General features: G+C 39.5%; 1 protein-coding gene across 4 annotated transcripts in view; it reads right to left on the bottom strand.

Annotated features, from left to right (window-relative positions):
- The window catches only part of LOC102805499 (diacylglycerol kinase theta-like), a 117693-nt gene that overhangs the window by 9681 nt on the left and 91938 nt on the right, over positions 1–16074 (bottom strand). For 3 of the 4 annotated variants that reach the window (XM_085507921.1, XM_085507924.1, XM_085507923.1), the window contains 12 exons: positions 15396–15474; positions 15016–15119; positions 14217–14266; positions 10860–10950; positions 10180–10293; positions 9092–9242; positions 8955–8990; positions 8293–8408; positions 5543–5694; positions 4351–4499; positions 468–576; positions 5–358 (listed from right to left, as the gene is read on the bottom strand). In XM_085507921.1, the coding sequence (XP_085364047.1) occupies positions 5–358; positions 468–576; positions 4351–4499; positions 5543–5694; positions 8293–8408; positions 8955–8990; positions 9092–9242; positions 10180–10293; positions 10860–10950; positions 14217–14266; positions 15016–15119; positions 15396–15474 (1505 nt within the window). The remainder of the gene's footprint in view (positions 1–4; positions 359–467; positions 577–4350; positions 4500–5542; positions 5695–8292; positions 8409–8954; positions 8991–9091; positions 9243–10179; positions 10294–10859; positions 10951–14216; positions 14267–15015; positions 15120–15395; positions 15475–16074) is intronic. The other variant, XM_085507922.1, reaches the window with a different exon arrangement.

Below are 16074 nucleotides of genomic sequence, written 5' to 3'. Positions count from 1 at the left end.
ATACCTTCCAATATTCAGCAAAACTATTCCTTCCAATGGAGGTAGATCAATTCTTTGTCCGTCTACCTCTAATTTTATATCCCTATGCAAATCTTTACAAGATCGGCGCTGCATCATTTTCCTGACACTAACTCGGAAATATACGCCCTTGTTGTAAATGCGGCTTTGGAATTTTTCCGGGTTTTCTTCTCGTTTTAGGTGGAATGCCAGGCAGACATCGGCATCAATGCCAAGCCCAAAGTAATTGTTCATGACAAACATATTGGGCATGTCGTCATTCCCCGAGCTGCTTGTGGAGGAATTTGATTTGTTATCGCATTCCACTAGTTTTCCATCAGGTTCAAAAATCACAGTCCATCTGCAATTGATACATAATACATTATATTAACCTTCAACTCAAAAATCTGTAAATAAAACACATGAAATAAACATTGTTTTATAAACTTTTCCTTGATTGGTCAACTCACCTGTCCAGCTTAATTTCTTCAGCATCAACAATTGCTCGTAAAATTGGATATATTTCTTCTGGCCCTTCATAGCCGCCTCCCCACTTAAGACAGCGAGCTAAATCATTGCCTGCCAAATATAAACAATACCCGGTAAATTGAAATATCAACTACTTGAATGGATGGATCTAGCTAGTACAATGTATAAGTTCTTTTTAATTATATGACGGTCATGAATTTAAGAATATAGGCTAAGATACAAATGCGTGAAAAATCACATTCCATGAATTTGAGCATTTTGTATATTGCAACTGTAATATTGGAAGTGCCCCTCCCCCCTCCCCCCCTCTTGTGTTGACAATTGCTGCACACAAGAAATTTTATCGGTATCAGATAAGTAATTCATTAGTTCGGTTTCGTATTAGCAAACCATATGTGCATGGGTTAGACTGGGAAAGGTGGACATGGGTTAGACTAGGCAAGGTGGACATGGGTTAGACTGGGCAAGGTGGACATGGGTTAGACTGGGCAAGGTGGACATGGGTTAGACTGGGCAAGGTGGACATGGGTTAGACTGGGCAAGGTGGACATGGGTTAGACTGGGCAAGGTGGACATGGGTTAGACTGGGCAAGGTGGACATGGGTTAGACTGGGCAAGGTGGACATGGGTTAGACTAGGCAAGGTGGACATGGGTTAGACTGGGCAAGGTGGACATGGGTTAGACTGGGCAAGGTGGACATGGGTTAGACTAGGCAAGGTGGACATGGGTTAGACTGGGCAAGGTGGACATGGGTTAGACTAGGCAAGGTGGACATGGGTTAGACTGGGCAAGGTGGACATGGGTTAGACTAGGCAAGGTGGACATGGGTTAGACTGGGCAAGGTGGACATGGGTTAGACTGGGCAAGGTGGACATGGGTTAGACTGGGCAAGGTGGACATGGGTTAGACTGGGCAAGGTGGACATGGGTTAGACTGGGCAAGGTGGACATGGGTTAGACTGGGCAAGGTGGACATGGGTTAGACTGGGCAAGGTGGACATGGGTTAGACTGGGCAAGGTGGACATGGGTTAGACTGGGCAAGGTGGACATGGGTTAGACTGGGCAAGGTGGACATGGGTTAGACTGGGCAAGGTGGACATGGGTTAGACTGGGCAAGGTTGACATGGGTTAGACTGGGCAAGGTGGACATGGGTTAGACTGGGCAAGGTGGACATGGGTTAGACTGGGCAAGGTGGACATGGGTTAGACTGGGCAAGGTGGACATGGGTTAGACTGGGCAAGGTGGACATGGGTTTGACTAGGCAAGGTTGACATGGGTTAGACTGGGCAAGGTTGACATGGGTTAGACTGGGCAAGGTGGACATGGGTTAGACTGGGCAAGGTTGACATGGGTTAGACTAGGCAAGGTTGACATGGGTTAGACTAGGCAAGGTGGACATGGGTTTGACTAGGCAAGGTGGACATGGGTTTGACTAGGCAAGGTGGACATGGGTTTGACTAGGCAAGGTGGACATGGGTTTGACTAGGCAAGGTGGACATGGGTTAGACTAGGCAAGGTGGACATGGGTTAGACTAGGCAAGGTGGACATGGGTTAGACTAGGCAAGGTGGACATGGGTTAGACTAGGCAAGGTGGACATGGGTTAGACTAGGCAAGGTGGACATGGGTTAGACTGGGCAAGGTGGACATGGGTTAGACTGGGCAAGGTGGACATGGGTTAGACTGGGCAAGGTGGACATGGGTTAGACTGGGCAAGGTGGACATGGGTTAGACTGGGCAAGGTGGACATGGGTTAGACTGGGCAAGGTTGACATGGGTTAGACTGGGCAAGGTGGACATGGGTTAGACTGGGCAAGGTGGACATGGGTTAGACTGGGCAAGGTGGACATGGGTTAGACTGGGCAAGGTGGACATGGGTTAGACTGGGCAAGGTGGACATGGGTTTGACTAGGCAAGGTGGACATGGGTTTGACTGGGCAAGGTTGACATGGGTTAGACTGGGCAAGGTGGACATGGGTTAGACTGGGCAAGGTTGACATGGGTTAGACTAGGCAAGGTTGACATGGGTTAGACTAGGCAAGGTGGACATGGGTTTGACTAGGCAAGGTGGACATGGGTTTGACTAGGCAAGGTGGACATGGGTTTGACTAGGCAAGGTGGACATGGGTTAGACTAGGCAAGGTGGACATGGGTTAGACTAGGCAAGGTGGACATGGGTTAGACTAGGCAAGGTGGACATGGGTTAGACTAGGCAAGGTGGACATGGGTTAGACTAGGCAAGGTGGACATGGGTTAGACTGGGCAAGGTGGACATGGGTTAGACTGGGCAAGGTGGACATGGGTTAGACTGGGCAAGGTGGACATGGGTTAGACTGGGCAAGGTGGACATGGGTTAGACTGGGCAAGGTGGACATGGGTTAGACTGGGCAAGGTGGACATGGGTTAGACTGGGCAAGGTGGACATGGGTTAGACTGGGCAAGGTGGACATGGGTTAGACTAGGCAAGGTGGACATGGGTTAGACTGGACAATGTGGACATGGGTTAGACTGGGCAAGGTGGACATGGGTTAGACTGGGCAAGGTGGACATGGGTTTGACTAGGCAAGGTTGACATGGGTTAGACTGGGCAAGGTTGACATGGGTTAGACTGGGCAAGGTGGACATGGGTTAGACTGGGCAAGGTGGACATGGGTTAGACTGGGCAAGGTTGACATGGGTTAGACTGGGCAAGGTTGACATGGGTTAGACTGGGCAAGGTTGACATGGGTTAGACTGGGCAAGGTGGACATGGGTTAGACTGGGCAAGGTGGACATGGGTTAGACTGGGCAAGGTGGACATGGGTTAGACTGGGCAAGGTGGACATGGGTTAGACTGGGCAAGGTGGACATGGGTTAGACTGGGCAAGGTGGACATGGGTTAGACTGGGCAAGGTGGACATGGGTTAGACTGGGCAAGGTGGACATGTGTTAGACTGGGCAAGGTGGACATGGGTTTGACTAGGCAAGGTGGACATGGGTTAGACTGAGCAAGGTGGACATGGGTTTGACTAGGCAAGGTGGACATGGGTTAGACTGAGCAAGGTGAACATGGGTTAGACTGGGCAAGGTAGAAATGGGTTAGACTAGGCAAGGTGGACATGGGTTAGACTAGGCAAGGTTGACATGGGTTAGACTAGGCAAGGTGGACATGGGTTAGACTAGGCAAGGTTGACATGGGTTTGACTAGGCAAGGTGGACATGGGTTAGACTGGGCAAGGTGGACATGGGTTAGACTGGGCAAGGTGGACATGGGTTTGACTAGGCAAGGTTGACATGGTTAGACTGGGCAAGGTTGACATGGGTTAGACTGGGCAAGGTGGACATGGGTTAGACTGGGCAAGGTGGACATGGGTTAGACTGGGCAAGGTGGACATGGGTTAGACTGGGCAAGGTGGACATGGGTTAGACTGGGCAAGGTGGACATGGGTTAGACTGGGCAAGGTGGACATGGGTTAGACTGGGCAAGGTGGACATGGGTTAGACTGGGCAAGGTGGACATGTGTTAGACTGGGCAAGGTGGACATGGGTTTGACTAGGCAAGGTGGACATGGGTTAGACTGAGCAAGGTGGACATGGGTTTGACTAGGCAAGGTGGACATGGGTTAGACTGAGCAAGGTGAACATGGGTTAGACTGGGCAAGGTAGAAATGGGTTAGACTAGGCAAGGTGGACATGGGTTAGACTAGGCAAGGTTGACATGGGTTAGACTAGGCAAGGTGGACATGGGTTAGACTAGGCAAGGTTGACATGGGTTTGACTAGGCAAGGTTGACATGGGTTTGACTAGGCAAGGTTGACATGGGTTTGATCTGTTCCAAGTGATAATATTGCTATAAGTGGTCTAGAACACACATTGTCACTGACCTGTTCCTAGTGGTAATATTGCTATAGGTGGTCTAGAACACACAGACTCTTGGCTGATATCATCCAATACTGATAACACCCATCCCACGGTACCATCACCACCACATATCAAAATACGATACTTCTTTAGTTTGCTAAAGACATGTAGCCTGAAGAGAAGATATAATATTTGGAAGTCATGTTGTTGAAGGATGCATCTTGCAGCCAAGTGGTACAGTTTGTGTCAGCTACAGGATGGACATTTAAATGCCTGAATTGTAACCATTTCACAATATAAATAACAAGCAGCCTATCGGCTGAGATAGCTCCGCTGTTAACAATGCACATTTCAATAAAAGAACTGAAGATATCATTAGAAAAAGGAACAAATCTGAAAGAGGTACCTTTATGTATAATATCAAAGCAATCAGACTTGCGGTTTTCAAGAAGAAGTCAAAAATATCACTTTTACCAAAAAAGACCAGTCTCAAGTCTGTGTTACATGCAATCTAGATTTATTCTTTGTTTTCCTTCAAAATTGAAATCATATTTGCTTCATGGAATTCAAACTAAGGCGAAAGAGAATGAGTCTTCTAACTAGTCTGAGCCACAAAATTGTTGAACAAAATTTGTAAGAAACCAGTCTAAAATGTTTCAAGCTTGACACAATATATTGCATTTGTGGTTTTTGATTGATTGTGAGATAACAGTGTTTAGCTGAAGACAAACTAGTAAGCAATTGCAAGCAAAAACAAGCTCCAGAGAGAGAGAGAGATTAAAGACAGAATGAACCGAAAACATTGACATTAAAATACACAATTTGGACAGTAAATTGCAAAATGCCTCTTACATGTATGACAGTAAACCCAACACACACTGGAGAGTATTTACAAATGTTATGTTTTGGCATCATGATAGCAGCTATTCAATTGTTAGAATGTTATCAAACTGGGAAAAGCATGGCTATCATGAAATCAGCGGAATATTTGGTGTACATTTGTAAGCACAGTGTGCAACGATAAATTGTTAAAATAATTTGTAGTTCAAGTTTAAATAAATTGGAAACAGCAGTGATTTCATATAAACCAGTCTTGACCTAATATATGTTGTGTACTACATGTTACATAAAGTGGGGCTGCAAGATTTAATTGTCTTTAATGTATACAACAGACAGTTTGGTTAAAAAATAAAAACAAAAGTTCTGATGACTTACGCTGGTAGAGGGCCTCCTAGATCTAAATCAAACACTTGATGGGCATTTACATATTTTCTAATATAGTTGATCATTTCCACACCTTGGCAACCACCACTTTTCACATTAACAAAAACTAACAGAGGAGCAGGATCTTCATCCAAACATTCAGCCTAAAAAAAAACAATGGTTTGACTATAATACTATTCAAAATTATCTGAAAAAACAAGTACAGATAGACAAAAATCAAAGAAAGCTTAGAAAGAACTCCCATGTGCTGAGAGTATTGGAGACACATTAAATATAATTCGAAATTACTTAGCTGAAAACTAATTATGCAAATCAGAAAATTAATATGAACAGATTTGAGTGAAAACTAATGAGGTCTGCGCAATGTAACAGAAAATCTATGTTTCCAAGTTTAATTGAAATGTGATTAGAACCAAAAAATTATGAATTATTATGCTTATTAGGGAATTAATATGAACAGATTTTTACCCCAAACTAATTAGGTTTGTACATTGTCCTAGAGCATCTTTGTACTAAGTTTCATTGAAATGGAATAATTAGTACTTTAGATATTAGTGTGAAAGCTTAAAATTGGTTAATTATGCAAATTAGGTAATTAATATGTACAGATTTTAACCCACAATTATCCAGGTCTGTCTATTGTCCTACAGCATCCATGTACATTCAATGATATGTGATGTTTAGTACCTGAGATATCAGTGTGAAAGTTGGTTAATTATGCAAATTAGGTGATTAATATGCACAAATATTTACCGGAAACTAAGTGGGTCTGCATAATTCTAGATTCATTGAAATGTGATGATTAGTACTTTAGATATCAGTAGAAAAGCTGAAAATTAATTATGCAAATTAGTTAATTAATAAACACAATTATTTGCCCTAAAACTAATCAGGTCTCTGCATAGTCCTAAAGGATCTATGTACCAAGTTTCATTGAAATGCGATGATTAGTACTTGAGATACCCGTGGAAAAGCTGAAAATTAACTAATTATGCAAATTAGGTAATTAATATGTACTGATATTACCATAAAAACTATCAGGTCTGTGCAGTGTCATATGACATCTATGTACCAAGTTTCATTGAAATGTGATGATTAGTACTTATATCAAATGCTGAAAATTAATTAATTATGCAAATTAGGTAATTAATATGTACTGATATTACCATAAAAACTATCAGGTATGTGCAGTGTCAGATGACATCCATGTACCAAGTTTCATTGAAATGTGATGATTAGTACTTGAGATATCAGTGGAAAAACCGAAAATTGACTAATCATTATGCAAATTAGGTGATTAATATGCACAAATATTTATCGGAAACAATCAATCTCTGCATAGTTCTTGAGTATGTAAGTACCAAGTTTCATTGAAATGTAATGCTCACTACTTATATCAAATGCTGAAAATTAATTAATTATGCAAATTAGGTAATTAATATGTACTGATATTACCCTAAAAACTATCATGTATGTGCAGTGTCATATGACACCTATGTACCAAGTTTTATTGAAATGTTATTAGTACTTGAGATATCAGTGGAAAAGCCGAAAATTGATTAATCATTATGTAAATTAGGTAATTAATATGCACGGATTTTTACCAAAAAACTAATCAAATCTGCGCATATGTTCAGAGCATCTATGTACCAAGTTTCATCAAAATCCAATGAGTGGTTCTTTAGATATCAGTGGAACAGTCATAGAACAGCTAAAAATTAGCTAATTATCATGCAAATTAGGTAATTAACGAGCATGGAATTTTACCAAAACCTAATCAAATCTGCGCATTGGCCCTGAGCATCTATGCACCAAGTTTCATCAAAAAACGATGTATGGTTCTTGAGATAGCAGTGGAACAGTCGGACACACATACACACATACACACATACACACACACACACACACACACACACACATACAGACACACTAACTGCAAAGACTCCCATTTTGTGCTTTGCACATGGGAGTCAATAAAGGTTCACCCTAGCTGGCAAGTTGGTGTTCAATTAAATTACTTGTGACAAATAGACCCTCAGTTCGAGTCAAATTATGCTCAATTTGTCTGTATTTCTTGGCATAAGGCAAAAAAAAAACTTATGTTGCCCTCAAGTCAGAAAATTGAAAAATTAGGTCGGTCGGATTTTTTTATTATAGAGAAATACAGATCAACGCGAGATTCAAAGTCATCACTTATCCCCCCAAGGACCCTGGGGATCAAACAACGGTCCGGGATCGTTAGAGGAAACACTTTTTTACTGCTTAAAATGGTAAGTTTTTAATATTTGAGCCTATTGTTAAAAAAAACAACAACAAAAACGCGGAGGTTTTTAATTATTTTTTTTGCCTAACTTTCATAAAGGGGGCACAGAAAAAGCAGCAGTACTACACATTTCTCTTACTTGGTACTGACTATGAAGACCCTAAAATAATTCAACTACTCCTGGAAAAACAAGTGAAATTCCACTAGAAGCTATGGTATTCATTGTGGTTGGTTTACAGTGGGTGCAAACAAGATTTGTATGGGTAACTTGCAACTTCCCTTGGGAAGTCCTTATCAATGTTCTAATAACCCCATCAACTTCTTCCTGCGATTGAAGCAATATCAAATAAGATTCATTCGAATAATTAACAACTTCATTCGTATAGTGACAACAATGTTGTGCAATACTGTATGAATTTTGTTGGTGTCCACTGTAAAAGAAGGCAAAACCATCTGGTAATCTAATTTTAAAACTTACATGAATTTCTGGAATGAAATGAACTGCCAAGCTTTTATCATCACAGGTTGATTCCTTCAAAAGATAGTAAGCTTTGGTAGCAGCATCTAGTTCTGCAAAAAGTAATATTGCAGCTCCTGAAAAATGAAAAAAATATTTATTTATTAAAATTTATCTAAAAACTATATTCTTGTAAGTATCTTAACTTACTTTTTGAAGAATAGTCATCTGAAAACTCAACAGTGTATTTCAATAAAATAAAATTATAAAATTTCACCTCTCACAAATTTAGATTCAGACCTGTAGCCTATTATATTAAGGAATATAAAAAATATGGCATAAAATTATGGTGTTCAAGAGTTTAACCTTTTCACCACCAGTCTTTCTAGTCCAAATTATTCTGCAATTTTGTTTTCTATATTCCTTAATTTTGGAGCCATCAGACAAAATTTTAATCAATTTTGAGTTTTTGCTAAAAAAAATTGTACCAATTTCCGAAGGAAACTGCAGACTATAAATGACTATTTTGTGAGTATTTTGAAAAGAGGGAACTGGTGGAGAAAAGGTTTAACCTGACAGAATTTGAAAATTCACCAAAGAATCTGTGACTATATTGATCATTTCAGAGGTCAACCCCCATCTCCACCCATTGCAGAAAATAAAAACAAAATGATTTAACTCACCATTTTGGGGGTACATTGTGCCTATGGTAAATTTTACTGTCGATAAAAAAAAGACAATAACCGTATAAGATAAAATGTAGCATTTGTCACAAATCTACAAATAAGAACAGCTTTGAGCGATGACGAAATATACATACCATCGCCTAAATTTTTTTGGATGATCTGTTTGTATCTGTGATCGGACAGATTGATTGGTAAATTGCCGATGTACATTTGTGAACATTCGTCACGTTGTTCTTTGATCCGCCTGAGATAATACCTTGTCTGTTTCATTTTTCTTAAAGAATTCTGAAAGAAAAAAAATATATTCAATTATTTAACATTATTATACATCTGTCATCGTAACGCCATAAGTTACAGCATGCCATAATTTTGCAGCATTTTATGGGGTATTTTCATCCTACCATATAAATATGGAATAATTACGCCCGTAAGCGTCCTCTAATAATAAAAACAAACATGGCTGCCGCCAGAGTTTGACCGGATTCAACACAAAGAAGTTCCCTGATTCTGTTCTAAACATTTTGGATTTCGGCATTCCCATGATGTATCCTTGGAAGGAAAAGATGTATAATAATAAGGTTATTACGAGGATACCTGAAAGTATGCACTCAGACAGTACATCGCACATCGACCTCTGCTGCACGTTGGTAGACACTCCAGCTCCAGCTTCATGCATACTTTGAGGTATCCTCGTAAAAACCTCATACTATTAGCTCTAGCTCAAAAATTATTATACTGTAGCTCCTTATTTTTTCACAGAATTGACTTATTGATGAAGTTTTCTTTTTTCAGCTGGATAAAATGTAAAACATCAGACAAGAGTTTTTGTTTGCTGGTTTCAATAAAAACTACAGTACTTGGTGACCTCTGAATTTGAGTCACAGCTGTAACTTTTTTTACCTACATTTTTATCTACAACTAAAATGGCAATGAAATATTAACACGCTGTGATTTTCTGACACATTTGCCGAAATAAAGTTGTCTATGTACTGTAAAATGATTAATTTTCACTGGGTTTAAATTTCGCTGATTTATCATTTCAGGCATATTCAGTGGGTTTTAAATTTCACGATTTTATCATTTGGATAATGCGTTCTATGCTAAATTTTACATATTCACTGGGTTTTAATTTAGCGCATTTTCCAGTCAGCGAAATAAGCAAAATTAAAACCCAGTGAATAATTAATCCTTTTACAGTATTGTTACCAAGTAATACCCTTACCCTTCTGGCTTCCACTAGTTGTGGCCAAGGGCACTCCTCTCTGTCCATAATTCTTTCTTGTACACCTTTATCTAAGATTACTTCAAGAAGATTATAGTCCTCTGGTTCATCATCCTATGAAACGTAAACCGTATCAGTAACCAAAATACAACTTCAGAAACAAATCAACCCATAGGCAAAACTAAAAGCTGCCAAATATTGAATCGGATATTCATTAACAACATGACTTTGTCCTTGGTCAAAATCCACAGGTGCTTGGGCTTAAATGGGCATTGTAGGTCCAGGAACAAAATACTGAATAACCATAATGGTGTTCAGATCAGAGGAGCTGATATGTCGTCTCAAACATGGCACTGTACTGATGTTCCAAGTTGTACAGAAATAAACTCTCATGGCACAAAATATATTATATATTAATATTTTTTTATAATTATTACGCACATTCTGACAACTCACCTGTAAAATCTTTTTTACCAAAAAGAAAACCTTTAGGGATATATATAACAGAAAGATTTTTTTGTTTTGATTTATTTCTCAAACAATTATTTGAAATAATGAATTAGCATCCAGTTATTTCACCTTGGTTCTCGCATATTTCAAAGGTTTCCCACTCACTCACTGTGGTTAAACAATTGTTATTTAAGACGAGTGTGTTCCACAAATTGTCCATTATTTCTTACCTGCAAACCAAATTTATGAAGTGCCATTTCAATCACTTCTTGCACAGAAATAAAATTATTGATAGAGATGGACTTGTATGCTACTGGTACTCTGTGAAATGAACATGTGATTTCATTGTTAGATCATACCCAATAAAGAAATGTGACACAACTGAATAGAACTGGCATGTACCAGATTCTGAAGTAAAGTCGCCCTGGGCCGCTAAAAGGCAGTTTGGGTTGTTAAAAAAATAAAATGGGATCAAGAAATCACCAAGGGCATTTTTTTCAGCAGATTTTTAAGGTGTTTTTTTCAATATTTTGTTGTCATTCTTCAGACATTACAATCATTCGTGACGCCTAAAATAGAGTCTAATTTAAATTTTACCATAGTCATTGACGTCTATTCAATTTCAAGAGTATGATGTTTATTTTTGGCTAGCGTAAATGGGTAGCCTCGTTTCGATAATGAGCTATTATCACTGTTAAACAATGTTAAATTATTCATCAAATGCTCAGTTTATCTTTTGAAAACAACTAATTTTTTGATTAAAAAAAATCATGTTTTCCTATCAAAATCCAAAATATTGTATTATCGCATCGGCAAGTCCCTTATGTGTTGTGTTCAATAACATTAACATATTTAAATGAGCTATGATAATTTGAACACGTTGGTATCATCCATCAAAGAGCACCGTCCCAGGTCAAAACATGGCGGATATTCTCCAGCATTGAGCATTTAATATGTGACCGGAATCATTCGCTTATGATGAAAGTTGAAATTTATTTGAATTTCATAACAATTCAACGAATTTATTTTTTGCACGTTATTATAATCACTACCACGTAATCAACAATTGTGAAACGCAGCATGACCGGATTGCGCTACCGCGACTAGTTGCTACTAAGTAATGCAGTTGTGTTCATTTTTATTGAAACTTCTTTTAGAATTTACTCTTACGTTAACTAATAAAATTTGTAAAAAAAATAATCGTATCTGGCGTACCAGTTCGTTTATGTGATTTGTTGGGAGAAAGATAACACTGGGTGACATTGTAATGAAATTTTAGGCAGTCTACTTTTTAATTCAGCAAGAAAAAAAATGTATCAAGTTTTAGATTAGCTTCTGCAATAGTTTCTTTCATCTTGGGTGGTCAAACTGCCGGCGTCGAAAGTTTGATTTTTTAATGAAAATAGAAGTCCTAAAGAAATATTTGATGATCATTTTTTTAAATTTTGAACACCAAATAAGGGCCCACCTGCCATGAAATCGCTCAGGGCGATTTTTTGGATGGGTGAATTTACAGCAGAATCAGGTAAATGTATCCAGGGATAGAATGACATACAGACCCGCCAGAAAGTATTTACGCACCTGTCATTTGATCGTTTTCGTAACAAAAAATAACAATTCCGGGTAACATGATGTGTTGACTTTAAAATATACTAAATTTAAGAAGAACTAGTGCATTTTAGTCAAAATAAAATGGTTGATTTGTGTTTAGTTTTTTTTGTGTGTAGACGTTTTTTTCAGTGAGCGAAAATCGCCATGGTTAACTCTATGGGAGCGCGCTCATTTGCATATCATTTGCATCTCATTAAAACTTCGCGCCATAAAACATGTGCGATAGTCGTGTCCTTTCTCATGCAAATTTGAACCAATTGGGAAGCTGAAATTATTTCAACACGCGCTTCTGGGCGGGAATACCTGTCAGTTGTAGTTCATGAATATTCCTATCGAGGTCATAGTGTCAGATACGTAATTTTTATTTACAAACATTGAGCCATACCGAAAGTTAGGGAATTGTCAGAATTTACTAAAGGGAACATTGAAGCACTGTATACAGAAGGAGTGTCTAATAGGGAAATTGCAAGAAGACAGGGAATTTCTGAAGGCTCCATACGTTTCAACCTGCGAAAACTTCGTCTGCGAGGTAGTATGGGCAATCGTCATCGATCAGGTCGACCAAGGCGTACAACGCAATGCGAAGACCGGCTACTCATCAGGTCTAGTTTAGCGAATCGGTTTCACACCGCCCGTGATTTGCGTGCCAATTTTAATCAACTCACTGGGAAAAGATTGAGTTTGAGCACTATAAAATCAAGACTATATAAGGATGGTAATCTTCGCGGCTGTGTTGCAAAAAAGAAACCTAAACTACAACCTCGACACATCGCAGCGCGGTTGCAATTTGCCAGACAACACATCGACTGGACTCTGGCGCAGTGGGCTCAAGTTATCTGGTCGAACGAATCAAAGTTTACGGTGTTTCGTAGCCGTGGAAGATTATTTGTACGTCGGAGACCAGGTGAAGAGTACGAGCTGAAATGCATTAAACCTACAATAAAATTTGGTGGTGGTAGCGTCATGGTGTGGGGATGTTTTTCGGCTACCGGCTTAGGGTCGCTGGTCCGTGTACCGACGACCATGAACCGATGGAAATATTTGGATATCCTGCAAAACGAAATGATACCGTCGGCACTAAGACTCGTTGGACCCAATTTTCATTTCCAACAGGATACTGCCCCCGTTCACACAGCATTGGCAGTGAGGGATTTTCTAAATAATCCACAAGAGTACGGATATTTTTTCGACAACTTTACCACTTTGAATTGGCTTGCACAGTCTCCAGATTTGAATCCCGTTGAGAACCTTTGGGAGTTGATCGATTTAGAGGTGCATTCCCGACCAGTTGCTAACATCGAGGATTTATACGCGAGTATAATGGAAGCTTGGGGACAGTTCCAAGTGAACATGTGTCGGAAACTCGTCGATACCATGCTAAAACGGCTCAGAGAAGTCATCCAGCGAAGAGGTGGACACACGCATTATTGACAATCGCCGCGTTCTATGTCTTCATGAATATTCATGAGCTTGCGTTTACACGGTATTCTCCATAGAGAATTCGAACGTTTTTTTCACTGTTTCGTTCAGACTGCCGTTTTTATTCAATCCTGCATGACAATGACAATTTTGTTGTTTTTATTGTGTGTAAAAACGCATATTTTATTAGATATATAAATATATTTATTCAAACCGTTATTGAGTTTATTTTATTGTATGATATCGTAGGTAGTAGCTGCGTAAATACTTTCTGGCGGGTCTGTATATGGTACATGACCACAACTGTAACGTCAAGTAAACAATGAATATTGTATAACACCAAAACAGCAAAAAATAAGAAAACCAATGTATTTTTGTCAGAAAAAAAAAAAATCATGGATTATAATTAAATATGATTTCTGCAAGTTTGCCTTTTCACACACATTCCAAGCTATGTAGCTTTGGAAAAACTCTGAACAAATGCGTTCATTTCAAGTATTGAACGACGTGTCACTCACTGAGCAAAACATGATGCAAATACAATCTTGTATACTTACTTCAAAGTACCAGGGTACACTCTAATGGTGCCTTTCTTCAAATCTTTCTCCTAGAATTATACAAGTAGAGTGTGATATAGTTGTTGACAATGGACAATGAAACATAGATACGGCACCTCTATGATATAGATGGGAATGCATGGATGGACACAAAAAAGTCAATACATAAGTATCGTTTTTGTACTTTTTCTGAACAGATAATCCAGCAGCATTATAAACTCATTTTTTGAGTCATTCAGTGGCTACTGGCACCATGGTTGGACCAACAGCATGTCTGGCACCACGAGTGAACCAACATCATGTCTGGCACCACAAGTGGACCAAGTGTCTGGCACCACAAGTGGACTAAGTGTCTGGCACCACGATTGAACCAAGTGTCTGGCACCACGAGTGGACCAACATCATGTCTGGCACCACGAGTGGACCAACATCATGTCTGGCACCACGAGTGAACCAAGTGTCTGGCACCACGAGTGGACCAAGTGTCTGGCACCACTAATGGACCAAGTGTCTGGCACCACGAGTGGACCAAATGTCGCTGGCATCACGAGAGAACTAAGTGTCTGGCACCATGAGTGGACCAACTGACTTGAACCACGAGTAAACCAAGTGTCTGGCACCATGAGTGGACCAACTGTCGGGCACCATGAGTTGACCAATCATCAGTCATGAAGCACCATGAGCAAGCCAATCATCAAACATGCCACAACCCCCCACTGAACCCAGTCGGTATATACAAACAGAGAAAGTTAAAGATTAAGAGACATTCACGCAATACACAACAACAAGATGATCTTACCTCGCAGCGTAAGAAGAGCGAGGGTGGTCTTCCATCTCTGTTATTTCTACCTAGGTTAGAACAATGCTCTGCATCTTTCAACCTTCTTTCATGCAAATGAGACCCTAGTAAAACAACAAAATCAACTTAAAACTGATATTAGAATATTTTTGGTTTTAAATCATATCATATGTCAACGAGAACAAAAAAATAGTATGATACAATTCTTCAGCTTTGCCTATTAAGTACTGACCTTTGACCTTGATTCAGATGGCTCATACACAACCTATATATCTTCTTTAAGCTTGTAATGCAAATTATGAGACTCGATATTCAGACGTACAAGACAAACAATTTTATATAGCTTAGAAAAGTTAAACAATTTTTAGTTTGTGTCTTACATGTACCTGCTTCTGTGATTTCAGCAAGATAGTAGCTTCTGGCATCTTCACTTATCTGATAAGCTTTCAGAGCTGCCTCCTAAAAAATACAAATTAATAATTTTTATTAGTCAATAAGTGGATAATGGATGACATCACTAACCCTGAATATTGATGGCATTATCCACCCTTAGCATTATCCACCCAAAACATAGAAGGCATTATCCACTCTGAACATGGATGGCATTATCCCCCCTGAACATAGAGGGCATTATCCACCCTAAACTTTGAGGGCATTATTCACTCTGAAAATGGATGACATTATCCGCCAAGAACATCGAGAGCATTATCCACCCTAAACATAGAGGGCATTATCCACTCTGAACATGGATGGCATTATCCACTCTGAACATGGATGGCATTATCCACTCTGAACATGGATGGCATTATCCACACTGAACATGGATGGCAATATCCACTCTGAACATGGATGGCATTATCCACTCTGAACATGGATGACATTAGCCACTCTGAACATGGATGACATTATCCACTCTGAACATAGATGACAATATCCACCCTGAACATGGGATGGCATTATCCACTCTGAACATGAATGGCATTAGCCACTCTGAACATGGATGGAATTATCCACCCTGAACATGGATGGCATTATCCACCCTGAACATGGATGGCATTA

Source organism: Saccoglossus kowalevskii, chromosome 14 (assembly GCF_978046115.1).
Source record: "Saccoglossus kowalevskii chromosome 14, keSacKowa6.1, whole genome shotgun sequence".
Taxonomy (NCBI): domain Eukaryota; kingdom Metazoa; phylum Hemichordata; class Enteropneusta; family Harrimaniidae; genus Saccoglossus; species Saccoglossus kowalevskii.
This window is presented reverse-complemented; position numbering and strand designations above follow the sequence as displayed.